The sequence below is a fragment of the Sordaria macrospora genome, chromosome 3 (assembly GCF_033870435.1).
Source record: "Sordaria macrospora chromosome 3, complete sequence".
Lineage (NCBI taxonomy): Eukaryota > Fungi > Ascomycota > Sordariomycetes > Sordariales > Sordariaceae > Sordaria > Sordaria macrospora.
This window is the reverse complement of record NC_089373.1, coordinates 4,230,538-4,255,685: the sequence shown is the minus strand read 5'-3', so window position 1 is coordinate 4,255,685 and position 25,148 is coordinate 4,230,538. Positions and strand designations below refer to the sequence as shown.

Sequence of the window (25,148 nt, the reverse complement as noted above, 5' to 3'; positions counted from 1 at the left end):
GAATGTCGCTAACCTTCCACCACGCCGGCGGTGATGTTGTCTTCATGGTGTGGTGTCACTGGTACCCCAGTTCTCAACTGCTGAGCTGGGAAGGAACCTTTCAGCTCACTTAAAGCTGGCAGGTGTATATGGCTTTTATGCACAATAGGAAATCCAGTGTGAAAAGTCTCAGTAATAGGAAAGGACGAAGTTCAAAACCCTCCTTCCCTTGCCTATCCGCCCTCTCAGAGTCTTCCGAGTCCCACCTTCTCTTTTTCCCCGGGTGGCCTGGCAACTGCTAGCATCATCCTCTGCCACCCCCCAAAAATGAGGTTCTCCGCACGCGTTCCCCCTTTCTTCCCGCTGTCTCTAGCGTTACCTCTAGTTACTTTGCATGTAACACTACCAGATGTACTGTCATAGTGGCGTAGCTAACAAATAGGTACCTACCTGCTACTGTGTAAGCTTTAAAACCCAAGTCTAGAGACAGGTGGGAACCTAACCAGGGTACGTAACAATAGAAGGTGCGTAGCTCTCTTTCCATGGCTGGCCGGCGCGGTCCAGGTGTTAGTTGGAGCTTCCCCCAGTTCCCCAGTCAGAGTCCCCCCAACTGCCTGGAGGTGTCTGTTACCCTAGCCTCTTCAACTTCCACTTCTCTCTTTCTCTCTTCGGTCTTTTGCCGCCCACCACCACCCACCACCCCAGCCTTCTTTCCCAGACTTTTTCCGTTCTCTCTTCCTCGTTCCTCTTTTCCTTTTTCTCCATTACTCTACTTTTCAAACGCGCATTCACCACCCCAGTCGGACTTTGCGAACCTCTCCGATATCGCCTACCTACCTGATTGACAAGTTCTCAAGAGCCATTGAGCCTTGAAGCAAAATGTCTGCCACCCGCAAGAGAAAGGCCGAAGAGGAGCCCGAGGAGCTCGTCTCCCTCCCTGAGGATTCTGACGGTGAGGAGGAAGAGGAGTAAGTACCGCCCGCTGTCTTTATCTTCAGCTTCATTCCTTTGGGGCTTGTCTCTGGTCCTTCTACCAGGTGTGCCCCAGCAACAAGAACACGCCTTTGTGAGCTCTGTTGCATTGTGCATTGCGGCGCAGATGCTTTTCGTGCTGGCAGCTGAACCGCGAATCGTGTGTTTGTGCGGATCACGGTCAGCCCGGCACTTCAGGAGGTTGCGCCATCGCCTATGATAGGAAACAACAAAACAAGCAAAAGACGTCGATGCATATGAATCTGCCTGCAATCCGAGCCAAGATAGCTAACAACTTGGCCCACACAGGTACGTCTCCACCGGCGGTGAGGAAGATGACGTTGATGACGACGAAGAGGATGAAGAGTTCGACAGCGAGGCAGGAGGCGAGGACGAAGAGGAAGAGGAAGAGAAGACCACAGGTACCCCAAACCCACCACCCATCCGTAGCTCAAGCCCGGGTACAACCTTGCTAGCTACCTTAGCTGGGCCAGCGTAAACTAACAGAAATGACTTTGCCAGACAAAGCCCCTCCCAAGAAGAAGCTAAAGACGGCAGCTGCCGAAGACGAGGAGGAAGAGGAACAAGACGACGAGGAGGAGGAAGGTGACGAAGAGGAAGATGAGGAGGAGGAGATTCCCGAAGACGAGGAGGACGACGACGCCGAGGTTGAGACCGAAGAGGGCAGCCCCAAAAAGGCCCAGCGCTCTGCTTCCAAGGCTGTGGACGAAGATGACGAGGAGGAGGCAGATGCCGCCAAGGCTGCTGCTGGTGGCGATGATGAGGAGGAGTAAGGGGGGCAGGCCTCATTGCCTCCATCTCTCCTCGGTTTCACGGCCAAACCCCTTGTTTGGCTTCGCCTGTCTTCTTCCTTATTGTCATTACTTGAGTTACTTGAGCTGATCTAATTGCTGGGAGTCTTCTTGAATTTGTTGCTTTTTTTTTTGGGTGGGGGATATGGACTTGATAGGCGCCTACTTAGTGATGAAAAACACGAATGATGGTTACGTACTTCTTGGGTATTAGGAATGCTTTGTTTGCGGCTTGAGTTTACTTAGAGCTTGATATTGGAGGGCGGTGTTCAAGTGAACTCTGACGAGCGTGTGTCACTTCCGTCAACAGCGGGGAGAAAATATGCCGTTAGGCAGGTCGCAGGTATGTAGTGCGACACCAAGACACATTCATTATATCCACTTCTTAATATCTAATACTTTCAGTTATAGAGCCGTCGTCACAACTAACATGTCCGGGAACAAAAAGCTCCTGCGTCATCCAATAGGTAGCTCAACCGAACAGGCGCATTTGAACAGTTACGGTCCCGGCACCCCACATACAGTACGTAAGGTACCGAACGAACGAACGAATGAATGAATGATGTGTTTGCGTGACCATCTTAGATACTCCCGTCCCCTTGATTGACTGGCTCGCTGACTTTGTTATAGATGCAATTGCGTGCATCCGTCCCATGCATTCCCTTGGAAAGTCAAGGTCGAGGTCGAGACCGCGGATTGGAGGGTTAGGAGCATCCTTCAGTGTGGACAGTAATGAATGGTCAGGGGCTCAAGACTTGACGAGACAGGTATATATCATATCTGTTCGGGCTCCACACGCCGAGGGGGACTATATCGAAGGCCGTTCGTTTGGCTGAAATTGCCTGGTCCTCTTATAAGTACTACGCTGGAAACGCCTTGATATCCTGATGTCAAAGGAGAAGAAGTCACTCCTTTTTTTCGCATAATCTGGACACGCGGGTTCTTGCCTTATCTTTCTTCCTCATTTTTCTTGGATGGCATTTGCTGTGCTTTGCTGTTTTCGACACGACGTAGGTAAGCGGAGATGAGCATTATCACTTATGGTGGCAGTTGTTGTGTTTCTCGTTACTCTAATAGGTTGTGTGAGACCGGCTTGCTGTGTACCACTCGACAATGTCCTTCCTTCCTTCCTTGGCCCTTCTCTTCCTTTTCATAATCCACTTTCCTCAAAACCAGGCGGTTTATTTCACCTGTTTCTGTCTTTGTTCCGATCAAACCAATGCCTTCTCGTTGCTTTACCATGCATTTCGTGTGCAGAACGCTTCAGTACTTTTCGCTTACCATGCGTGTATAATGCCCAATTCAGCCAACCAATGTCTTGTAACGCCTTTTCTTTCTTTCTTTACCCATTCCCCCCTTTCCTCCCTCCTCACATTTTTTCTCTATTACCATTCCCATTCCCATACTCATCCCACATCTTTCTTAACTGCTTCTTCTCCGCCGCCAGTCGCTTGTGCTCGTTTTCCAACGTCTGGATGTACAACCTCGCGCGGTCAAGGACTTCGGACTTGCTTACTCGGCGTTCCTTTTCCGGAATCCCGAGATCAACCATATCAGTAGTACTGCTTCCCAGGACTAGTGGCTGGGGATGATGCTCTGTGTCGTTGACCGTAAACCCGCCGTCTTCGGTAGGAAGGGCCGCTGAGGGCGGAAGTACGTCGAGAAGTGCTTCAAAGTGGGCATTCAGTCGGTTGCGATATTTTTGTTCCACCTTGTTATGTTTGACGCGGGCAATTTCCTGCTGCGGCCTCGCTGGATGTCTTGCTGCGTCGCGGTCCGAGTCATACACGGTGGCAGAGTGTCTCCTGCTGTTGTTACCGGGGGTGGTGGTATAGTCCATCATCACCACATCCTTGTCGTCATCGTAGGCCGTGGCTTCCCGTGTCTGGCTAGCATATGAATTCCTTCTACTCGCTTCATTTCCCGAGTTTACCCCCTTGTTTGCTCGTTGATGAACCGGTTGCTGCTGCTTCGTTTTCTTGTTGCCCCTGTTGTTCTCCTTTCGCCCTTTTTCTTTCCCCTTTGGATTCATCAAGCTCCCGGCCACATCTTCCTGCACCCACAGCAGCGAGGACGGGCGGCTTGTCTTCAGATCTGGACTAGCAGCGGCTGAAAAGTCCATGATGGATGACAACGGGCTCTGCGTCGGTTCTGCATTTGCGAATATGCCGCCAATCACTTGCCCGTCATCTGTCTGTGCCAGTCGGTGCCGTCTCTTTCTGAGCTTCTCCTTTTTCTTGACAGTTCCTGCTGCCCCTGGAGATGTTACCTGGCTTTGCTGATATGCAGTTGCATAGGTAGCGACTATGTCCCGTTCGATATATCTGTCTTCTTTGTTGTAGTCGTCACCTAGCACAGGCTTCAGGATGCCGGGTGGTGATTGCAAAAGCAATCCCGTGGTAGTTGGGCTTTCGTACTCCAATTTGTCGGCCACGTGAGGGGACCATGCGGTATGTTTTTGGTTGTAAGTTGACCATGTGTCGGAAGGGAACGAACTGATAGTAACGGCATCTGTTGAATAAGCCGTAAGAGGGGAGACAGGAGAGCTTAGGAGATAAGCCGAATGAGGTGGAATCGGTATCGAGTCGGAGACAGCGAGTGCCGAGGTGGACAACGTCAGCCCTACGGAGCTAGTTCTATCCGAGAAGCTGCTTGGGCGGAGAGGGTGTGGTATGTAGTAATCCGGATATACGCCATGGAAGCTGAACGGTGTCTGGTGTACCGGCGCAGAACTGGTCGATGAAACCGTATAGTTGTCTGTATGAGATTGCAGAGCAACCGCGGGATTTGAGAAGCCAGATTGAGCGAGGTTTTGGTAGCGTGGAGAAGCATAGCCGGAGATATATGCGTCGTGATGGTGAGTGTATGGTATGCTTGGATGGGTCGATGGCTGCCATGTAGTCAGTTGACGTATTCCAATGGTCATGAAATTTGAACTGTGAGTTTCTGGCAGTGGTTCGATTGTTTCCTTGGCTCATTGGCAGCGGGTAGGTTTGGGGACGATGGCAGATCATATGTGAGTATCCCGGCAATATCAGGCCATTATATCGGAAAACATGCCACTCTGGGCCACGGTTATCACATTTCTTCGGCGATAAGATTCTGACAGACATGGACAAGCAGATCCCCAGTAGTACAGGGCTGTGATCAAGGAAAGCTCATATAAAAAAGGCACAGCAAAAGATAGGAGTGCGAGAGATGGATACTTACTTGCGTATCATCGTAGTGCTGACAATGCTCACTGTCCGAAGGACCCATGGTTAAGGGGCGAGTAAGTGGTTATTGCCTTGGACATGGGATCTGACTGATGCCAGGATCAAGGAAGGACACTCCCTGGCTCTGGCGGCCATGTTCTCTGCTACTTATAGCTTCACCAAGCGTGCGTTCTGTTTCACAACGAGGAGGAGCCATGATACTGACTGCCGTATGTCTTGAGTAGGTGTTTGCAAGGATAGGGCGTTGTCTGGCTCGGAGGTACTAGAGTTGCAAGTTTGCCGACGGGACGAGACGCCATCCAAGGACTGGGACGCCTGACGAGGCTATCCGGAAGGGATGGGGAGTTACTGTACCATTGTGCCCAGACCGGGAGAGGACGATAATAGCCCATTCGGGGAATTCAGGGGATCCCATTCGGAAAGGAGAGCATGCATGGGTCACCGTCTCAACAACTGACTAACAAGAGACAGGGGGCGGCTATGCCCGGCTCCGCGCTTGTTGGCTACTTGAGTTTCCTGTATGCGGTAAGTTCGATATGTGTGATGGGTTTCGCGGTTGTCGTTTCGATCATCAAAGAGTCAGTTGTCATTCTCGTTGGATCTGAGACATGATCGTTTCCTTGTAGCCGCATATCCACCGACGGCTAGCTTCCGAGGTCTCAGTATCCAATGGCGCGCTGTGAAGCCATTGAAAATTTCTTCTATTGATTCTTCTCCGTTAGCCCTATTGCTACATGCTCAGATGCTGGATTCTAAAAACGGCCGCCCATTCACCCGGGTACTAGTGCCCTCCGTCCGAGTGCGTGGTAGAGGAGTTACATTGCTTCCGAACCTACCTGACAGCGTTGCGTTCCATGGTTTTTGCCATTTTGTTCTTGGACGTCGAGCTGCCATTGGCCTGCCGGTATAGACTTCGGGACGTGTCATTCGATTTCACCTCCAGAGTCACGCCATACGGTAAGAACCGTGGCGGACATCGGCGACTGTGGCGCCGAGTGTGTTGGTCTGGAAATGCATAGTTGCAAATCATATGGTTTCAAGGATGTTGGGGGCCAGGCACAACATCTTCAGCCCCTGAAGATCACTGAAGAACTGGCATTGGCTGGAATAAAGTCCGCATGAGTTGATTAGCCACTTTAGCTGATTCCCGGTGCCAAATACTACGGTCATAGACGCTATGCGCCATGTCATCGAGATCCAACAATATGTTTAGCGTCGTAGTGTATATGGAAACGAATCCGTGCCGAGTTTCTTCTTGTCGGTAATTATTTCTGAGGTCGGGAAGTGTGGTATAAATCCACCAATGTTTATAGGACGGAGGTCGGCAGTGAGCTTTGTAACATCAACTCGCACACAAATGAGCTCTATCTGTGACCTTCAGATATGGCACTGCAGTCCTAAAACATCGAAATTGCGTTAATCCTCCGATCGTTACTGCATCTGGCTATCAGTAACGGTGATACATGTCGAGTGAAGCAACAGACACATGGCGGGCTCTATGGTGCCACATAGCACAACATGAACACCAACTAGAAAAACCAAAGAGCGGCCGTTGGTGGCTCTTGATTGTTTCGTAGTTTGTCTCCTGGATTGGAAAAGTAGTGTCTCGGATGGGATCCTTGCCGACACTTACAAAGCGTCGAGTGTTTAAATTCTTTCTCTCTGGTCTCTTCATTGGCGAGTAAGGCACCAACCACATTGGTTAAGGCAGATAGAAGGATGAAGAGTCCGTGTTCAGGGAGGGCCGATATGGGAGTAGTGTCCTTGCGGTGTCCGGTGAAGTGTCTCCCGATATTGTATCATGCGTATGTACCGGGCGCGGCTAGCTTGTGACTTGCGATGCATGCAGCGGTTGAAACGCATCATTGATACACCTTTCTCATGGGAAAATGCCGTCCAGACTGGAGCTGACGAACTACTGCAGGTCTGGAAACAAACATGTGGTTCGGGAAGCGGTTGTGAACCTGTCATTGATCGAGATGCTCGTCGGGCGGTCGGGTAGCTGCATTCGAGACTTGGAGTTCTATTAGCAAGGCTCGCGGTTTACGCGCGGGATGGGGATGCGGATGCTGTACTCGCTGGTTCCTGCTCCCGCCACGCCCACTTTCATCTTTGGTGGAATTCCTGTGACCGCACTCCCAGTTTCGAGAATGTGCGAGTACTGCCCTGAGTAGCCCGGTGCAGATGCTGCAGCTTGACGATTTGGGATAGAAGGCGCTGTTGAGAAGGCGTAAAATGACCACTAGAAGTTGGAAACTTGGAAAGTTATGAGAAGGAAGAGGAGTGTGACTCGGATTTCAAGTTTGAAGTCGAGCTCAAGCTCCGGTGGCGCGCTGCCGCGGTGTGTCCAAGGACTGACCAGCGGCAGGCACTCGCTTGTTGGCCCTTCATTTGGCGTCCGTCGTTCTTTTCAAGTCATGGAGGGTGCCACTTTGAAAAGGGTGAAAAAAAAAAAAATTTGAAAAAAAAAATTGGTCCTAGTGGAGAGGAAGAGTTCTCAAAAGGCAGGGGCGATGGGAGAACACAAGGGGTTCCTCCCAGCAAAAGAAACCAGAAAAAACTGGAAGGAACAAAACCCTATGTGGGACCTAAGCCAAGAGCATGGAACGACTTGCACTTTCCAAGGTACCTACGCACATGACCTACAATGGGCATTGCCGAGTCTTTGGACAAGTCCATTCACACACACAGGCCAGTACACAAGAAATTTCACAATTTTCTTCTGTTCAACATGTACCCCAAATGTTTTGTATTCAATGAGCCTAAGCAACGGAGAACCAGTTGAACCAGTGCCCAAGCCTGCTGAACAGCATCAAGGTACCCAACCTAGTTCTTCCTCCACCCAAGTATCCTTTCCATCCATCCATCCATTCATCCATCCATCAAACTAAAAGAGCTTATAAGTCTCAATAGCCTCATCAAAGCTATCGATGATCGGGGCACTCAGACTCCTAGCAAAGTCCCGGAACAGCTCCGGGATCTTGGAGATAATAACATCGTTCAGCTCCTCGGTCGCCTTCTTCTCGAGCTTGAGGTTGAGGAGGATAGTGGGGCTGAGCAGGAGCTTGTCGAACTTGGGCTTGGAGGTGATGATGGTAGTGATGGTCTGGTTGACCGAGGTGGCGAGCTTAGAGGTCTTCTCGCCAACGCCGAGGGCGCCCAAGGTGTCGAGCTCCTCGGACTCTTCGGCCGTCTGTTTGCCGCGGTTGATGCTGGCCAGGAGAGAAGTGCTCTCGCCGACGATGGGGATGACGGTCAGGAGCTTGCCGTTCCACGTGTCGACGTAGTTCTTGAGCTTGAGCGTCGACAGGTTGATGGTGTCGAGGGCGGTTTGGATGGAGGCGGCGTCGGCGGCGACGGTGGAGGCCAGGATGGCGACCGGGGCGAGGAGGGTGGTGAACTTCATCTTGAAGGGTTTGAAGTTGGTTTGTTGGTGAGGATTGAAGATAGTGAGTGGATGATAAGATGAGGAGCTTGGAGGACACCGGTCGGGTCTGGAACACTGGGAACACTGGGAAGGATGTTGTTGAAGTGAAGAGATCGACCTGGACTCAGCTTCTCCTGGGACAAAAACTGGGGATGGTCTGTCCCCCTTATACTCGCCTTTCACAAGCAACCTAGTCCTCTCATCCTGCAGGACGACAAGATCGTCGCCGAGGCAGACTCTGGTCATGCCCAAGTAGGCATCGTGAGTTCTATCTTACCCCGCCTATGATCAACCTGAATGCTACTTGACCTTTCCATTTTGCGGGGAAGACCAGCACGACCAGATCTTTCCGTGCCGGGAAGACAGTTTGATCTGTAGCATAGTGCCATCAGGAACAGGGTTCAACGCGGAGGTGTGATTGAAGAAACGAGGTGCGAAAACAATGGTTTTCTGCAGGCAACGCATGTCAAGTCAAGGATAACTGAGATCGACCAGGTATATTGCTTCATGTGGTATGGCCTCGTCGGCGGTGAATCCCATTTCAAGTTTGCAGCTCGAGACTGCAGGCCTTGAGCAGCGGTTGGGATGACGTTGGGGGGTGTTGGAGGTCGTGGGAGGAGGATGGCATCTTCAGGGGTAACTAACCGTGGAGGGTAAGGTGCAATGCGGGGGGACAGGGACGTTGACGGCTGATTGGGAGAAGACCTTGCCAAGTCTGGGGAAGCTGTTGGCCGATCCCTCGGCGATTTCGTTCAGATGGGTAGCATTTGTGGTTATCAGCCAGCATGTGAATGGGATCGATGCCCCAGGATGCTTTTGCGGGCGAGGGGTGGAACGGTGTTTGGGGATGGTGTGAGCTCCAGGAGCCCAACATAGATAAATACGAGTGAAAGAGGCGAAACTCTTCAGAAAAATTGTAGATGCCTGGCAACGCAGCTTGCTAGTTCTGGTCAACCTTCAGTAAAAACATTTCTTGACTCCGAAAGTGCAAAAGAGCCTATTTGAACGTACGTGTGAAAAGACTCGACGGAAGAGACGGTTCACATCCAAGAGTGCACCTCGGCACCCATCACTGAGAAGTGCGAATACGGGCCGTGCCATGAGATATAAGCATGTGTGAACCTTGTTGGGCTTGAACGCTGTAAAGGCCGCCAACGACCCATGTCGTGTGTTCCGAAGGAAACATTACTGCATTTGATATTGTGATGTAAAACTTTATCCAATCCCTTAAGCGCTTCGAGACCCATATTAGACCGCACGGTATCTTCCGTTCCCGTTAAGGACCTCCATGTCCATCCGGTACACGCACCAGCATCTAATAAAGGGCGATGCTGTGCCGTTTTAAATGTCTCCGAATAACGGATATGCCATCAAGCCGAGCCTCCCTCGCAAGAGAAGTGGGATATTTCCTTACTTATGCGTCTCCTTGGGCTATCAGGACCGTCTATCAACCTCATGATATTTCATAAACCACTTGGAGGCGTCAGCCTCTTTGTGAATATAAGGGTATGTTGGACCTCCTCTTAGATTGTCAAGTTAAAGGGTGGACAAAGACAAGTGTCTCACGCAGGTGACGCGTAGTAGCCCTGAGGAGGTACAGCAGGTTGTTGTTGAGAGCCCACTGGGATTGCTGGAGGTTGCGGCGCAACGGGGGCGTAATAGCCGTTATACATCATGTTCTGCTGAGGAGGCATCGGATGCTGTCCAGCTACCATCTGCTGAGGTATTTGGTCCATTGGCATGGGTACAGGTACTGGGACCCGGACGTAGGTGATTCTTCGGGCCTTGTTGGTCGAGTTGACAATGTGTGTCTCAACACAAGCGCGAATGAAGAGGAAGAAGTGGATGATCCAAAGGATGATGGAAAACGCAAACAAGGTCCGCATGAGATTTCTTAGGAGGTTAGGTTTGTCGGTTTCATCTTCATCGTAAAAATCCGAAAATTGGATGGCGAAGACGCCACCAATGCCAGCACCCAAGGAAGCCAAAAGAACGATGATCAGTTGAACACCGACATGAGCACCGGGATGGATGCCCCGACGTTCTTTAGAGGCATATACTGTTAGTAGCTCAGCCGCGGTCCATAAAATTGCTAGCCCAGCCTGGAGAGTATTAGTTAGAACATGGTCATGTACAGAGATACGGTATCGAATAAATGAAGTGAATAAGGTTAGAACGTACTGCGGAGACCTCAACACCAAAAACGATGGGTATTTCCCACGGATCCCCCCATTGACTGGCATAGGTGCCCAGTGCCAGACCAACTCCAAAGATGATGGCAGAGCACACAAGAGATGCGGTCTGGAAAGCGAGCTTCACAACGTGCCATCTCTTGCTGTAAGCAATTTCCGAACCAGGGAGCCGCAGAGGAAAATGTTGATATGTGCCAGTGCCATATCCAAACGGTACAGGCGCCTGTTGTTGCTGGAAAACCGCACCATTCTTTTCCTGAGTGATTAGATGAGGCGAAGGCAGAGGCTGAGGCAGGAGTGGCGCTGCTTGTCTGGCTGCGATTCCATCATGGTCAGATCGTTTCTGTGCAGCCATCGTGCTGCTGGGCGGTCCAGCTGCTGCCATTCTATTCGCTCGCTTGGCCGATTTTCGAATGTCTGTTATCAAGTTACTGATTATAAGTCAATTGACCAGTGATTAAGCGCGAAAAGAGCGATCAGTGCGATGACGACGATGCAGATGTTGTCGGCGAGAGAATGTCGATGAATAAAAGAGAGGATATGCGCAAGATGCACACGGAGTTGTGAAGAGCGAGCGACAGTCGACAAACCGGCGGTGGTGTGCCAAAGAAAGAAAAAGGGAGGAATGAGATTTTCAAGATTGCAACGCAAATTGCAAAGGGCCAGACGCAGGCTGCCATTGACTTTGGCGCAATCCCCAAAGTCTCTTTTACGATCCTATCGTATAGCGGTTTAGCGGCGCCTTGGCATCTGGTATTACTGGCAAATCAGCCGGCGTGGCTGCCTAAGCCCCTTGCCGGTATTGTTCTAGTTCACTTGCGACGAGCACTTGGATCCCGACCCTAGCTTTCTCGAATGTCGAAAGACAAAGAATCGTAGGAATGGGAATTGATAATTGGAAAGCGGGCTGTAACGGATATAAGATGGGACAGTGTTGGATCCTAAGTCATTTGACTTTGACACGGTGTTAGCTCACCTCTTTTCCTTTCACCCTAATCACCTTGGTACCTCTAGAGGCAAAACATGGTGAAAAATACATGTAATGGTCACAAACCAAATAGTGAAGGTGGAAAACAAAGATATCATCGCTGTTCGAGAGGGGAATTATGCTATAGTCAAACGCGGCTATTCGCGCTGCAAAACCACCACTAAACCCATGAGTCCGAGCATGACAGTCTTGAGCCATGGGTGCTCGGATAAAAGAATGGTAACGTAGCCAACAAAAGGAATGTAGGCAAAGACGCTCCTGTTTGAGTGGTAAATGTTAGCGAAATAATCGTAGCATCTTCGGTACAAGTGAAGCCAGAATCATCATACCCGATAATGTCTTTCCTAACCAGGTAATCCTGTCCACTTGCGTAGAGCTCTGTATCGTCCGAGACATTGTTATCTCCCTTTGTGAGTAGCTTCGCTTCGGGTCTTCGAGAACAGGTAGTCCTATGGTCAGCCATATGTCCGTGACAGCGCAGGGGTGTAGCAGATGGGAAACGAACCCCTTTCCAAACTTCCTGACTATCCTGTGCACGATGGGGATATCCTTGCCCTTCACACTGTACACGACAACCTCTCCAACACTGGTTTCGGTCACGACGTTGCGGTTCCATAAGAACAAGAGGTCGCCGCGCTGGAAGGCCGGCTCCATGCTACCGGAGAGGACGACGACGATCGGGGATGGCGAGTCTGTGATGACCGAGAGACCTTTCCACATCTGCGAGAAGGAAGCTTGTTAGTATGCTGGGGATGATGCTACATGAAGACAAAGGGCATGGCAGAGGGCAGCTAGCGCAAGAACACACCATGAATGCGGTTGACAGTATCAAGCCAAAGTTCATAAGCTGGACGGCAGCTTGCCGCGGGTTTGCAAGGCTGGACAACATGGCGGCGGCGGGAGAGCAGGTGCGATGTTCAAATTCGGTATATTATACTGCAATGTGTCCGTTGTTGATGAATTCGGCGTCGTCCAGAATCATGCGCTTGAAGTTCGGAATAGCTGATTCCTTTCGTTGAGGTTCGCGATTGACATCAGAGCCAGGGACAGCGGGAGCGGACACGGTGACAAGAAAGCCGCGGAATGACAGCTTCTGATTGGTGGTTGCGGCTAGCAGAGACCCACTGGGTTCCATCTTGAAGGGCCCCACAAGGCATTCAAGGTTCCTCCTGCGGCCTTCGAGGTTCCCGTCCTCTTCCACTTCCTCTTGGCAACAACTTCAACCTCAGCTTCAAGCTTCAACATCTTCTTTTGGCTTTGCAACTTGCGCTCATTTCAACATGAAAAACCCCAACCTCATGTCTCTAGTTCCTAAATTGCCGAACTTGATTCTATTTACCTGAATCCTGGTGCAAGCTAATAAATACGCGCCCATCCACACACGTCACAGCAAACGCTTGTGGGCAGTGATCCAAGGCATAGTTTACGCCTCTTTCAGCATCGTCATTCTCCCCAAGGAAACCAGCTACTGGAGTATAAGAGGTCAAACCCGACCAATCCCGAGACCGCTACTTCTTGGCTAAACCAGTTATCGAGACCCAAGATGCCACTTTCCGCTGTGCTCCGTCACTTCTTCGAAAAGAAAAGAAAAGAGCAAGCGTAATTTTCATGGTCATGATTCCTTCTCTTCCACGGATATCCCGGTAGAGTTCCAGCCTTTCTTGCCTCTTTCGGATGATTGTGCTTTCTGGTAGCTTTCGTCAAAAATACATTGTTAGGCATCTGGGTTTAAACTATTCACGCAGTCGAGTAGTGACAGCCGTTTTTGTACATCGCTACCTCCATGTCATCATCTTCTGGTTCGTGGAAGGAGTAGCCAGTGCCAAGGAGAGTGGCAGAGAACGCATTTCTTTTGTCTGGTTGTCATGGTTTTCTCTGAACATCCTCCTTCTGATTCATCTTCCGTCACAAGTGGTTGGCGTTGTTTCCGCCTGTGCCTCTAACCTTTTCTGAATTTTACCCCGAAACGACCAGACCTCCCTTGCTCGTCAACATGTCGAACGGCAACGAGGCAACAGAACGGAGCTCGCTCCTGGGCCGTGATCTCCCTCGGCCGAATGGCGTTTTCCAGGACCATGTACGTATGGCACAAGACTGACTGTTGCACTCACATCTTGGATCATACTGACAGCTTACATAGCCCATCTTCCTTCGCTTATGCCACGCCCCCTGGGGCTTCATCAACCAGACCACCCTTGTCGCCCTTAGAGGCCTAATCCTGATCTACCTCACCATCCTCGCGCCCATGCTTCTTGACTACAAGCTTTACAAGCGGGAAGATGGCGACTCTCCCTTGCGCATTATCTTCCAGTTTTCGACCATCACCTTCATCCTGTTGTGGTTGTACCACTTGGCCGCCTTTGTATGTTCCTTGTCACTCTCGGGCGGCTGTTTTGCATTTTGGTGCTAACACTGACCCACTTGCCTAGTGCTGGAGCTACACGCACCTCTACTATCCCGATCTCGATGAGGAAGACAACACCTGGGAAACAGCTCTGCTACGAAAGATGTCGCCGCCTGAGCAGACAATCACCTCTCGCAATCGATTCTACTTCAGTTTGTATTACACAGTGTCCCACGTATTTGCCTTTATAAATACGTTCATCTTCTGGGCCTTTGTGGTGCCAAAAGGTCACGGTGACCTACCTCGAGACAGGCAAAGGGGTGGTGGTGGAGATGACGCAGGCAGCCTCGAGGGTATGTTTTTCCTCGATATCAGACACTCGTCGAAAGCGCACTAATGAGACTAGATGGAGGTTTCTTTGGTCATGGGTGGTTTGAACCTTTCTGTGTTCTGAACCTATGGGGCTATACGGCACTCCTCGCTCTTTTCGAGATATTGCTGCTGAATAGCATCAAACGCCAGATTGTAAGTTGTCAAGTATCTTGATATGACAAGAAGACTAATGACTCCGAAAAGCCCGTACACACCCATATCATTGGCTTGGTATTCCTTTTGTGCGTCTACCTCGGTTGGGCTTCCTTTGGAAAGCTCTTCATCGGCCGTGCCCCTTACTTCTGGCTGGATCCTGAGTTTGTTCGGTACAGAGAACTCATGTTTGGATACTGCGCTTTGTTTGTGGTTTTGGGGCCTGCGTGTAAGTCACATCTGCTTTGTTACCGAACCCTCCATCTAACCGCAATTGCTCTAATAGTTTTCGCCCTTATGTATGGCCTCATTGGCCTGCGTGAAGAACTAGCAGAGAAATATGGCAGCCCAAGCCAAGCCAGTACGCCAGAAGGCTCGCAGCAGGGAGATGAAGAGTGAGACGGATAAGTTGGTCCCTGTTCTGATAAGATGGGGCTTTCCACAGAAGTTACTGCGAGATAAAGACCCTCCACATTGTTCTTCCGCCCCTATCCCTATAAACCCTTTTCCGTCATTTCAACCGATACTGAATCATGTTCCTTTCCCCAGCAGTGCTGGTTTCTTTACTCAACGGCTGTAGAGATCGTACCTAAGCCACGTAGATAGCCATAAAAAGCATGAAACTATCACTTTTGAACGGGCCTAGTTTTCTTGTAATCGAATTAGCAAACCTTCCAAGCATCAGACATTGCAAAAGTACACATTGAAGGAATACGTACCTGGTTGCGGTGGCCCCCTGCTGCCACGCAGCCGGAGCGGAGCCGCGAAGCTTTATTTCACGCCCCGACTACCGGACCCCGCCCCGTGCCCCTAGCGTCCCATTGGCATGGATCTCTACGGGGTCAAGAGGACGGCAGCTTGTCCGGTTGAAGATTTGGTGATCGCCATCTGCGCATTTACATGCGTGACAACAAGACGCTAATGATGCCGACAAACGTTGACACGTCCAAATTCAAACCACGGATACAAGGTGGGCCTTAATCTCAATGGAGATCCGGGAAGACTTAGAGTGACCAAGTACTGAGGTGGTGCTGCGCGATTGCTATGCAGTGCCTGTTTAGGGGGTATTGGACAGAATAATCCTCTCCGGTCATTGGATGAACCATTCAAGCTCAGGCCAGGGCAGACGGAGGCCCCCTCGTCTGTTGACGTCGATGGACAGCTCATCATTCATCGACGAACTTCCGATTTCACCACTGGTTCTATCTCACAAATCCATCGCAAGGCATAGCAAACGGCCTACGCCATACCGCAGAGGTCGAGGAAGAAGTCGAAACATGCAACCATCACCGGAAGCGCCATCGTACACACCCTCAGCATGCACCAAGGCAGGCTGCAACGTGCAGTCAGTGCAACCAACCGCACGTCGTCTGAGCGCGGTGAATGGACGATAAGTCGATTTCCAGAACATGGCCCCCTGTTTCTGGATAACGATTCACGATCCTGATGGTTCTGGGTTTGGCAATTTTTGTTGCATGTTTAACATGACCCCTGTCGATACAACCAAACAATCGCCGTCCCCGCCCTGCTTTTGTTCGCTTCCCATCAGTCCGGCATCACGCCTTCACATTGGCCCGTGAGGCTGTCAACGGTAGGTATAAATCATCAACCCCTCCCTCCCTTACCACACTTCCTTTCCTGGTTCTTGCTCCCTGTCCCCCCATCTCCCCCCAACACACAACCAAAGGGCTGCAAAGTGTTTGCTGGTGTTGTCTCGAGGTTTATTCTGTAGAGATAGCACCGCCCGGGCCCTGTCAATTCTTCTTATGTGCTTCCCCTTCCTTCCACCCTTCTTTTTCTTTTTTCTGGTCCTTCGTCTGTTTTTGTCGCTCTCTTGACAGCTTTCTCCTGGATATCCCGTCAACACCGTCGCAATTCTCCGATTCATCTTCCCCAAGACAGCCACCATGTTCAAGCGCTCGTTCCGATCTCGCGATGCGGGCAGTTCTCAGAGGGAGCCTGCCCAAAAATCAACCAGTACGGATTCGCAACATCGGGTGGACAAGTCTGCAAGACTCACCAAGAAATCGAAACGGGATCTCCAGAAGCTGTCGAATCTCAAGCAGTCGCTCACAGGCGAGCACTCTTCGCACAAAGAACAACAGTCAACACAAGCGAAGCCTGCCAAGGAGCCACTCGTCATCACCCCTGCCCCCATTATTACCATCACCGTGGGCAGCGAAGGGCGACTGTTTGCTGCGCATGAGGATATCCTGTGCCAGGCTGCTCTGTTCGAAAGGATGCTACGCGGCAGGAATCAAAGTGCGCAACCCAAGAGGATCTTGCTCGAAGATGAGGAGCCGGAGGTCTTTAGCGCCATCCTCGAATATCTCTACAAGGGCGACTACTACCCTCGCCTGCTATACAACCAGCAGCAGGACTCTTGGGAGCTCGAGGACTCTCTCTCTATCCCCGCCGCCAGTCGGGCCGCACCCCTCATACCCCCGACCGGCAACAACTCACCACAACAACGCGGAGGTGGCCGCGCAGGCCAGGGCCCCTCTCCGTCTGTCGAGCCGACTGTGTTTCTCTCCAGCCTCAACCAATATCTGCTTCGCGACACGGTGGTCTATTGCGCCGCGGAGCGCTACGGGCTGGAGGAACTCAAGAAGCTGGCGCTGCGAAAACAAGGATTGCAGACTGGTATCGACGTCAGCACCATCCTTCGCAGCGCGCAGTACTGCTACGCGCACACGCCCGACTCCGACAGCCGCCTGCGCGCCCATTACCTGGCACTCATCATCCGGTGCCGCAAGACCTTCAAGCGCAGCGGCACCATGCAGGCCGAGATGGAGAAGGCCGGCAGCAGTAATCTGTACGGGCAGGGCAGCGGAAAGCTGTTCTTCGACCTGTTCGTTGCCATGTGTAACCACCTCGACGACGTCATTGAATTGAGCAATGCGGCGACGCGGGGGCCTCAGTTACTTTCTTCATCTCACGACGATACCCAACCATAATTCTTTTGCCTTTTGTTTTGGCTTATGCGTTCTTTTTCGATCAATTGACGGAGTTCGGAAACGACATTGAACGACGACTACGACAACCTTTGAGGGAGGATGCTTTGGTCATTCCCTTAATCGTGTTGCAAACAGCAACAAACACTGGCTTTCCTGGCTTACAAAAACGGACAACGGACATACAAACGCAACTCAGACTGATACCAAACGATCGGGGAGGCATTAACTTGCTTTTTTTATTCTCCGACATATGCGTATAGGGCGCTCGCAACTCAATCCTTCTTTTTTCCTTTTGTCTTATCGCTCGGACGGACAGACGATGACACAACACACACGTACCTTATGGATGAATCCCCTGGTTGGGTGATCAAATAGCGTTTCGAAACGAAATGGCAGCCTGCATGGTTGGCTGGCTTGGATAATTTGAAAATCATATGGGAGAGGCTTGTTAGCTGCACAGAGTAAGGAGTCACTCACCCACAAACTCATTGGCGCGGGCCGGTCGCTTTGATTAGTGGACTGGCCACGATAACTTTATGATGTTATGAATGACTCTTATGCTGAATATGATGAACACAGCTAGTGAAGGACAATGGTAATACTTAAATTCCATAGCTGCCTTAGCTAGCTGGCAGGCACTCTCCTCGCTTGGAGGACTATGTAATGGAAAAACCTTAACCACCTCCCAAACTGTTTTCCCGTCCCTGCTCGCCAAAAGTCGCAATTGACAGTGACAATCGCTTTAGATCAACCCCATCCATCCTATCAAGCCTACTCCTCCTCCCACTTAACCTCCCACCCCCTCACCTTCACCACCAACTCCTCGCCCCCCTCCGCATTCTTCTCGGGCCTAGCCGCCATAGCCACCACCTCCAAATCCCACGCCTCCCCGTCCAATCCATAAACCCAACAAATCTCCCTCAACGCAATCCTTTCCTTCTCCTCGCCCGTCTTCTCATCCAAAACCACTCGATAGACCCAAAGACTCTTTCCATGCTTGTCCCCTGATTTTTCTACCAAAATAGTCGTCCAGTCGGTTGGAGAAGTAAGGGGGGTAACGCTCCAATCGGCCCAATTATCCGTGGCCACCGTGCTGAATTGAGGCGCGGATTGGTAGAATTCGATGCCGGTTTTTATCCATTTTTGTGGGATTTCCTCTTTCGTCTCCGATGGGAAGGAAGATGAGCGAGGGCGGAAGGCAAGCAAGATACCGGCTTGGTCGTAGCGTTCGCGCCAGGGAAAGGAGAAGGAGGCGCGGGCGGAGAGGAAGGAAGATAAAGGGCCGCGGGAGCGGGTGGTCCGGGGTGCGGCTGTTGGGGCTTTTTGTTTTTCAAAAAGGGGTGGTTAGTGATCAAATGATTGTACGAAAAGGGAGGTTAGATGTTATACCGTTGTAGATGTTGGTCGTGGGTGGCTTACGCCAGATATCGGTGCCGGGGACGGCGTGGATGGTGAAGATGTCTGTGTTGGTGTTGGTGGACATTTTGCTTGGGTGATGAGGTGATGGGAAGCAGTACTTGGCGTGAGAGCTTGTTGGCTTCGGTGTCATTTCCTCTGGTCGAGATATGTGGACTCTTTTATACCTGAAGGTAAGGCAATGGCAAAGGTGTCTAGAGTATATTGATGCTGGTTTCACATTTTCAATCATGTAAGATGTTTCTAGATGATGGGGGGCATCGTGTTTTGTTTAGAAACCAGGACCCGGAGATCAACCGACAGTGATGGCGTACGATAATGATAGGAGTAACGTTGGCTCGGCTAGGTTACAATGAGGGGCCTCACGAGTTCACCTTGGTTCAGCTACTCCCGTGCATGAAACATCCGGTATTATTGGTATATGTGTTTTGCTTGGCTTTTCGTACATCTCGTGTTTCTGTCCACACAAACATTCGAAGAACGAGGGGAAGAAGTAAGAAGAAGGTACAGCGGCCCGGTTATCCCAAGACTATGGGAGAACTTCGGGAGAACTTAAAGTTCGGTCGGAGGTCCAGAAAGTCAGGCTCCTGTCGGGCAATGATGAATGCCCTTTGCGGTTGATATTGTGTACAATGCTCTTCCTCCTTCGCATCCAGCTGGGAAGATCGTGGGATAAACAAATGCAATCCTCGCACGCAGAAGGACTGCGAAAGTCCGTTTCATTTATTTCCCACATATCCTTCCGGGTAAGAGCTCTCGCGGTCAGGAAGTCGCAAGGCACCAAACCGTAATTCACAGCCATTGGTGCCATCTACAAATTAATCTTGGATGCTCCTGTCCTCTCTCTCCCTGGTTTGTTGCTTCCCGTTTCTGATACAGTGGGCAGCGGGGGCAAGAACACTGCAGAGAACTATAGCGATCATTTTGCAGGACCGCTCTTCTTGAACTCAAATCTGTAGCAAGGATGGACCTTAAGAAAAGCGATATGTGAGTCAACATCACAAGCGAAGAACGAGTGAGACAAGTGTGAATAGCGATGTGAAGTTCGGATGACAGCACAGTGAAAAAGTGCAAGTGAATGGGAAAAAGATTTGAACAAATCCTCAAATCGAACTCACGCCCTCTCGCTCGCGGGACCCACCGGGCACGAACCTATTTGCAGTCAGTGCGTTTGCGAGTTTTGAGTCTGCATCACACCCCGCTCGACCACCAGGACACAACTTTTTCAAACCGCTCATTTCATTTCGACCTCGCAACTTTCTCCGTCACCAGTATCACCACCCGGTCCAGGAACTAGCCCATCTTCTCACCAATCGTCTTACACCCCTTTCATCACCCCTGGATACTCCTAAAAGGGGCTGGATATATGTCAACATCAACAACCTCACTTTTCTCTCGATTCTCTCAATTGCTCATCTCCTGGATCGTCCCCCTCCCTGAAAGCTTTCCAGGTGGGTGACGAGACCAGCGCCCCACTATACTGAACTTTGAGATTCAACAACGCGTCGCTTTCAGCCCACGCTCACAACTTCAACACAGCAACACTCCCAGCCAACATCGCACCTCCCATCAACCACCAGCCTTTTCCTTGCCTACATTTTCCTTTTTGCTCTCAACGTCGGTGCCCTTGCTTGGATATCCTTTTTGTGAGATAGACAGCATCACAGAAAGACGGCAACAGACAGGCAAACAGCAACAGTGAGACAGCAAACCAGCAATCATGTCGTCAAAGCCAAAGCCCAAGCGGCCAAATGCCGTGCGCCGCATCATGGAGCGTGAAGAGAGCCGCGAGCGCCGGGTCAGGGAGGCTTCTATAGCGTCTAACGGAGGAGCCAGCAATGGCACCACACCTACAGCAGCACCGCCTAAGCCTAACCGACCCAAGTGCGCCAACCCGAAGTGTCCAAAGCCCCATGTCGTCGACGGAACCTGCCAGACCTGCGGTATGGTCGCTGATGACAGCAACATTGTCTCCGAAATCACTTTTGGTGAATCTTCTTCAGGTGCCGCTGTCGTTCACGGTACCCATGTCGCCTTTGATCAAGGCGGTATCCGCGGCGTTGGTGGTCTTGCATTCCGCCGTGTCGCTGGCGGTGGTGCTTCTGAGGCCCGTGAACGTAGTCTTCGCGAGGTCAAGGCCATGATGCAACAGTACTCTTACCAGCTCAGAATCGGACAGAGCATCAGCGACATTGCCTTCCGCTACTACAAAGCCTGCTCACACGCCAACTTCGTCCAGGGTCGCCGTAAGCAAAATGTGGCCGCCATCTGCTTGTACGCCGCTTGCAGGGCGGAAAATAACCACAAGATCATGCTCATTGACTTGGCTGATCTCCTCAAGGTCGACGTTTTTGCTCTGGGTCGTGGCTACAAGGACTTTCTCACCCGGTTTCCGGAATTTCTCACAGGCCCTCGTCCTATCGTAATCGAGGATCTCATTTACCGTTTTGCTTCCAAGCTGGAGTTTCTGCACGACACTAACAAGGTCGCTCTGTCTGCTGTCCGTATTGCAAAGCGCATGCAACACGACAACATCACCCATGGTCGTAGGCCTGCTGGTATCTGCGGTGCTGCTCTCATCATGGCTGCCAGAGCTCACAACTATCGCCGTACTGTCAGAGAGGTTGTCTACATTGTCAAAGTCACAATGGCCACCATTCAGGAGCGTATGGACGAGTTCGCCAGCGTGCCTGCTGCCCAGTTGACTGTACAAGACTTCCACAACAAGGACCCCTTGGAAGCGGGTCCAGCACACGATCCCCCCTTTGTCTACAAGCAAACAGACGAGTGGAAGGCCAAGCACACCCGCCCCAAAAAGAGGAAGAGAAAGGAGGCTAGAGATGGCAAGAACAAGGGGGCTAAGAAGATGCGGGCTAACGATGGATCCTCCGCTGCGCCCCCGACTGTCGACAAAGATGGCTTCGTTGTCCCTCCAGTTCCGCGACAAGAAGGAGACAGTGATCCCGAGGTTGAGACTGAGGCTCTTATTGTTACTGCCGTTAGTGGTGAGGAGCAGCAATTGAACACCTTGGTCGAGGAGTACGGTGAACTTGATAAGGAGGAAGAGGATGAAGACGACTCCGACTCCGATTCTGATTCCGACGATGATGAGGATGAGGTTGATCCCAGCAGCGAGGTCGCCTTCGCCAAGGCTCAAGGTGTTGACATTGCGACTTCTGGAGCCTCAACCAGCAATGGCGAAACAGCGGGAAAGAAGGGCGAGAAAAAGAAGAGGGGAGCAAGGAAGCTCAGGAAGATCACGATGCCCATCACTCAGGAATGGCAAACTGATGAGGCTCTTCTGGAGAAAGAAATGGAAGGTCATCTCCACGATCCCAAGTTTCTCAATGCCGCTCAGGCCGAAGACAGTCGTTCTAAGAAGGAGAAGGCGGAAGAGGCTCGGAAGAGGAGAATTCTGGCGCAAAGGCAAAAGATGAAGCAACAACCCACGGCTTCTGCCTCTACTTCTTCAGCCCCTGCTCCTTCTTCTACCGCTACACCTGCCCCTACCCCTACTCCTGCTACTACCTCCGACTCTGCTGCCAACCCCACTCCTACGCCTAACAGTTCCGAGCAGCCAAACACCAACAAAACCGACACCGTCATGGCAGATGCTCCTGCTCGTGAAGAGCGCCAGCAAGAACCGGTCACAGACCGCCCCAACCTGTCATCCTCGATGCCGTATACCCGCCCCCAGTACGTCTTGAATAAAGCATTGGATGACCCCATCGTGCATGAACACGAGTTCGCCGACGATCCCGAAGTCAAGTACTGTCGCCTAGGCGAGGTCGAGGCCAAGATGAAGGAGCAGATCTGGGTCAACATTCACGTGGACTTCCTCCGATCTAAGCAACAGAGGGTGTTTGACCAGAAGCTGGCCGAGAAGAACAAGGGCCCCAACAAGCGCAAGAACAAGAAGAACCGGGTCCACGAGGACAACGGCGTACCTGAAACAGCCGAGGAGGCGGCCGTCACCATGATGCGCAACCGCGGCATCAGTACCAAGCTCGATTACTCCAAGCTTGGGCAGATCTTTGACTTGGACTTCAATGAGCAAGGGCCGGGAAGCAGAGAGGCGGACAACGAGCTGGCTAGTGAGGCTGGCGATGCCATTGAAGACCGCAGCAACGAGGAGGGCAGTTCTGGTGGCGCAGCCGCTGTGGCCGTTGAGGCTGAAGAGGAACCAGCGGAAGATGAGGTTGAAGAGGCACCAGCGGAAGAGGAATATGAGGAGGATTATAATGAGAACGAGGGTGGATACGATGACTACGACGAGGGCGGCGAAGAAGAGATTAACCCCTTCGCCGACGACGATGAAGTGGAGGATGATGATGAGTACTGATTTGTCAGTGGTTTTTGGTCACTTGCATGACGACGGCTACAGGGATTCATTTGAGCAAGCGAGCGTTTGGTTGTATCTTATGATTCTTATCTTAAACCACACAGATTTTATGTAATAAGTAGACACGCGCAGCATATGTCGAGCATAGCTAGACTCGAGAACACAAGTTCATTCGCGACTGTCTCATGCCCCAGGGAGGCAAGAAGTCGACATTAAAAAATAAGTTCGAATTCATCATGCCGGTTGTTGTATTCCATGGTGCTGTCCTTACCTTGGAAAGGCGTACTGATGCTGATGATGACGATATGTTCCGTAACGGTCTACCATTGCTGTTTGTAGGTATTCATTGTCCAACATGATTTAAGATAACGCGTAGCGAGTTCCTGCTCACATTATTCCATGCCCGTGATCCCGACCCTTCCTGCGATGTTACCTATTCCGACGTTTCGTTATTCGTTTCTTGGAAATATAGTCCGAGACATGATCACTACATCAAAACCATGTAAGCGTCGCGCATGATCTTCTGGGAAAATGATACATCTTACCTCGGTCATTATTCCCCTCGAAGCTGACCCTCCTCATTGAAGAGTCTGTATCAGATTCTCCGCCTTTGCACCTTCGCCCACTCCCGCTTCCGCTCCCTCTTCTTTAACGTCCTCGAACGAAATGGCTCCATCACCGACTACCATGGCAGGAGAGTAGGCGCCCAAGTTGATGTTCAAGGGGAGGGCGGTGACGGTGAGGGTGAGTATCGTGAGGAAGAGGGAAAGGAATAAGCGGGTAGTGTGCATTGTGAAGGTTCGCTGGCTAATCTCTCGGGTTGTGGGGAGTAGTTGATAGTTGTTGTTGCGGTGTTCGCTTTCGTGGATTGGAAAAAGTGGTTGATGTAGATTAGTATGAGGGTTGACCGGACCCGGAATGGAAGGATATGCGAGCACAGCTCAGCGAGGCGTGGGAATTAGTTCAAGGTGGAAATGTCGAAGGATGGACGAGAGATTGTCAGGGAAAGTGATCATGATCGTCTTTATTATATGAGGAGCTACTGAGAGGCTCAAGAAGGAAATTCCCCTGATCGTCGAGTATGAAACGGCATGGTGCCTGTGGGAAGAGGTTGGAAATATTCTGCGACATCTTGGCTCCTTGTGTATCTCGTCTTTTGTGGTATGTAGTCCCGGAACCGAGGTAGCTACCGAGGGCGTCAAGATCTATTTCATGCTTATACCACGCTACTTGTCTTGTCCTCCTAGTTCTGGCTATAGCCTCGAAGTGACCCCTATTTGAAGGGAATGTAACAAGCTTTGGCATTCTGGATCGCAAGTGTCACGGATCTCAAGGAGGCTTATTTGAGATAAGCTTAACGCGCGGGCCGTCTCAAGGGGTTGCGCCCTGAAGATATCAAAGACCGTGATTCTCTTGGGTTGAGACGAACGCCAAGTCAGGAGTCGAGTTCGTCCCGTGTGGTATTTGAACGTCTCCGACCGCACTTTCAAAATGCAGTGCCAATGTTGGATGTACGGAACTGTAACTGTGAATGAAGGTTGACGTTGAGGCTTTCCACCTGTCCCCGCACTCCACGACGGCATGTGTCAACGGAACTATGGGGATATTGGAGGCACAGCGGGCAGTTGTGGAGATGATTCGCTTCGCTGTGTGGGGTTTTGTCGGGCAGCCCTGCCGCTGTGGTCGCCGCCTATCACTAGCGAACATTTAAGCATGAATAGTGGAGCAAGGGGCCTGGGTCCTTTTTTCCCCTCACATGCTTTGCAATCCTTTTTCTCGTTTCCCGGCCCATTTCCTCAACAACAATCCGCGAAAACGTCAAGCCAAGATTCCCAACAACTTTTCGTGCCAAATCTCTTTCCTCTCCACTTTGAAGCAATCAAACCGAGCAAACGTCGGTTCGACGCCTTGCCGTCAAACACAACTGTCCTTTTTATCTTTGGTCGATGACGGTCAAATCCAGTGGCAAATCCACCTCG

General features: G+C 51.2%; 9 protein-coding genes across 9 annotated transcripts; 4 read left to right on the top strand and 5 right to left on the bottom strand.

Annotated features, from left to right (window-relative positions):
* Nucleotides 1-452: 452 nt before the first annotated feature.
* SMAC4_01079 (uncharacterized protein) lies at nt 453-2,379 on the top strand. The gene is made up of 3 exons (XM_003350139.2): nt 453-947; nt 1,261-1,373; nt 1,474-2,379. The coding sequence occupies exons 1-3, from the start codon at nt 859-861 to the stop codon at nt 1,743-1,745; spliced, it is 474 nt and encodes a 157-aa protein (XP_003350187.1). The 5' UTR covers nt 453-858; the 3' UTR covers nt 1,746-2,379.
* Nucleotides 2,380-3,132: 753 nt separating this feature from the next.
* SMAC4_01078 (uncharacterized protein) lies at nt 3,133-4,927 on the bottom strand (the record flags this gene model as incomplete). The annotated part of the gene is made up of 1 exon (XM_003350138.2): nt 3,133-4,927. Exon 1 carries the CDS (start codon nt 4,687-4,689, stop codon nt 3,133-3,135), a length of 1,557 nt encoding a protein of 518 aa, XP_003350186.2. The 5' UTR covers nt 4,690-4,927.
* A 2,802-nt stretch (nt 4,928-7,729) lies between these two features.
* SMAC4_01077 (uncharacterized protein) lies at nt 7,730-8,651 on the bottom strand (the record flags this gene model as incomplete). Its single annotated transcript, XM_003350137.2, has 1 exon — nt 7,730-8,651. The coding sequence occupies one exon, from the start codon at nt 8,649-8,651 to the stop codon at nt 7,866-7,868; it is 786 nt and encodes a 261-aa protein (XP_003350185.2). The 3' UTR covers nt 7,730-7,865.
* Nucleotides 8,652-9,580: 929 nt separating this feature from the next.
* SMAC4_01076 (uncharacterized protein) lies at nt 9,581-11,199 on the bottom strand. The gene is made up of 2 exons (XM_003350136.3): nt 10,587-11,199; nt 9,581-10,507 (listed from the first exon to the last, which is right to left on the bottom strand). The coding sequence occupies exons 1-2, from the start codon at nt 10,980-10,982 to the stop codon at nt 9,968-9,970; spliced, it is 936 nt and encodes a 311-aa protein (XP_003350184.2). The 5' UTR covers nt 10,983-11,199; the 3' UTR covers nt 9,581-9,967.
* Nucleotides 11,200-11,430: 231 nt separating this feature from the next.
* SMAC4_01075 (uncharacterized protein) lies at nt 11,431-12,622 on the bottom strand. Its single transcript, XM_003350135.2, has 4 exons — nt 12,394-12,622; nt 12,091-12,305; nt 11,915-12,016; nt 11,431-11,843 (listed from the first exon to the last, which is right to left on the bottom strand). The coding sequence occupies exons 1-4, from the start codon at nt 12,472-12,474 to the stop codon at nt 11,723-11,725; spliced, it is 519 nt and encodes a 172-aa protein (XP_003350183.1). The 5' UTR covers nt 12,475-12,622; the 3' UTR covers nt 11,431-11,722.
* A 101-nt stretch (nt 12,623-12,723) lies between these two features.
* SMAC4_01074 (uncharacterized protein) lies at nt 12,724-15,088 on the top strand. Its single transcript, XM_003350134.2, has 6 exons — nt 12,724-13,662; nt 13,726-13,947; nt 14,015-14,282; nt 14,336-14,454; nt 14,506-14,683; nt 14,741-15,088. Exons 1-6 carry the CDS (start codon nt 13,579-13,581, stop codon nt 14,851-14,853), a joined length of 984 nt encoding a protein of 327 aa, XP_003350182.1. The 5' UTR covers nt 12,724-13,578; the 3' UTR covers nt 14,854-15,088.
* Nucleotides 15,089-16,361: 1,273 nt separating this feature from the next.
* SMAC4_01073 (uncharacterized protein) lies at nt 16,362-17,411 on the top strand (the record flags this gene model as incomplete). The annotated part of the gene is made up of 1 exon (XM_003350133.1): nt 16,362-17,411. One exon carries the CDS (start codon nt 16,362-16,364, stop codon nt 17,409-17,411), a length of 1,050 nt encoding a protein of 349 aa, XP_003350181.1.
* A 728-nt stretch (nt 17,412-18,139) lies between these two features.
* On the bottom strand, nt 18,140-19,536 carry SMAC4_01072 (uncharacterized protein). Its single transcript, XM_003350132.3, has 2 exons — nt 18,801-19,536; nt 18,140-18,730 (listed from the first exon to the last, which is right to left on the bottom strand). The coding sequence occupies exons 1-2, from the start codon at nt 19,057-19,059 to the stop codon at nt 18,183-18,185; spliced, it is 807 nt and encodes a 268-aa protein (XP_003350180.3). The 5' UTR covers nt 19,060-19,536; the 3' UTR covers nt 18,140-18,182.
* Nucleotides 19,537-20,547: 1,011 nt separating this feature from the next.
* On the top strand, nt 20,548-23,654 carry SMAC4_01071 (uncharacterized protein). The gene is made up of 2 exons (XM_003350131.2): nt 20,548-21,084; nt 21,117-23,654. Coding segments are annotated over exons 1-2 (2,055 nt in total). The 5' UTR covers nt 20,548-21,082; the 3' UTR covers nt 23,170-23,654.
* The last annotated feature ends 1,494 nt before the right edge of the window (nt 23,655-25,148 follow it).

What these genes read in the sequence shown, in the direction of transcription:
- SMAC4_01072 (XM_003350132.3), bottom strand. Translation starts at nt 19,059, where the DNA reads ATGATTGAAAATGTGAAACCAGCATCAATATACTCTAGACACCTTTGC. An exon ending in CACGACCAACATCTACAACG is followed by an intron (nt 18,731 to 18,800) that starts GTATAACATCTA and finishes AAAAACAAAAAG; the next exon opens with CCCCAACAGCCGCACCCCGG.
- SMAC4_01075 (XM_003350135.2), bottom strand. Translation starts at nt 12,474, where the DNA reads ATGTTGTCCAGCCTTGCAAACCCGCGGCAAGCTGCCGTCCAGCTTATG. An exon ending in TACTGTCAACCGCATTCATG is followed by an intron (nt 12,306 to 12,393) that starts GTGTGTTCTTGC and finishes TCCTTCTCGCAG; the next exon opens with ATGTGGAAAGGTCTCTCGGT. An exon ending in GTTAGGAAAGACATTATCGG is followed by an intron (nt 11,844 to 11,914) that starts GTATGATGATTC and finishes CCACTCAAACAG; the next exon opens with GAGCGTCTTTGCCTACATTC.
- SMAC4_01074 (XM_003350134.2), top strand. Translation starts at nt 13,579, where the DNA reads ATGTCGAACGGCAACGAGGCAACAGAACGGAGCTCGCTCCTGGGCCGT. An exon ending in TGACGCAGGCAGCCTCGAGG is followed by an intron (nt 14,283 to 14,335) that starts GTATGTTTTTCC and finishes TAATGAGACTAG; the next exon opens with ATGGAGGTTTCTTTGGTCAT. An exon ending in ATAGCATCAAACGCCAGATT is followed by an intron (nt 14,455 to 14,505) that starts GTAAGTTGTCAA and finishes GACTCCGAAAAG; the next exon opens with CCCGTACACACCCATATCAT.
- SMAC4_01076 (XM_003350136.3), bottom strand. Translation starts at nt 10,982, where the DNA reads ATGGCAGCAGCTGGACCGCCCAGCAGCACGATGGCTGCACAGAAACGA. An exon ending in TTGGTGTTGAGGTCTCCGCA is followed by an intron (nt 10,508 to 10,586) that starts GTACGTTCTAAC and finishes AATACTCTCCAG; the next exon opens with GCTGGGCTAGCAATTTTATG.
- SMAC4_01079 (XM_003350139.2), top strand. Translation starts at nt 859, where the DNA reads ATGTCTGCCACCCGCAAGAGAAAGGCCGAAGAGGAGCCCGAGGAGCTC. An exon ending in GACGGTGAGGAGGAAGAGGA is followed by an intron (nt 948 to 1,260) that starts GTAAGTACCGCC and finishes TGGCCCACACAG; the next exon opens with GTACGTCTCCACCGGCGGTG. An exon ending in AGAGGAAGAGAAGACCACAG is followed by an intron (nt 1,374 to 1,473) that starts GTACCCCAAACC and finishes TGACTTTGCCAG; the next exon opens with ACAAAGCCCCTCCCAAGAAG.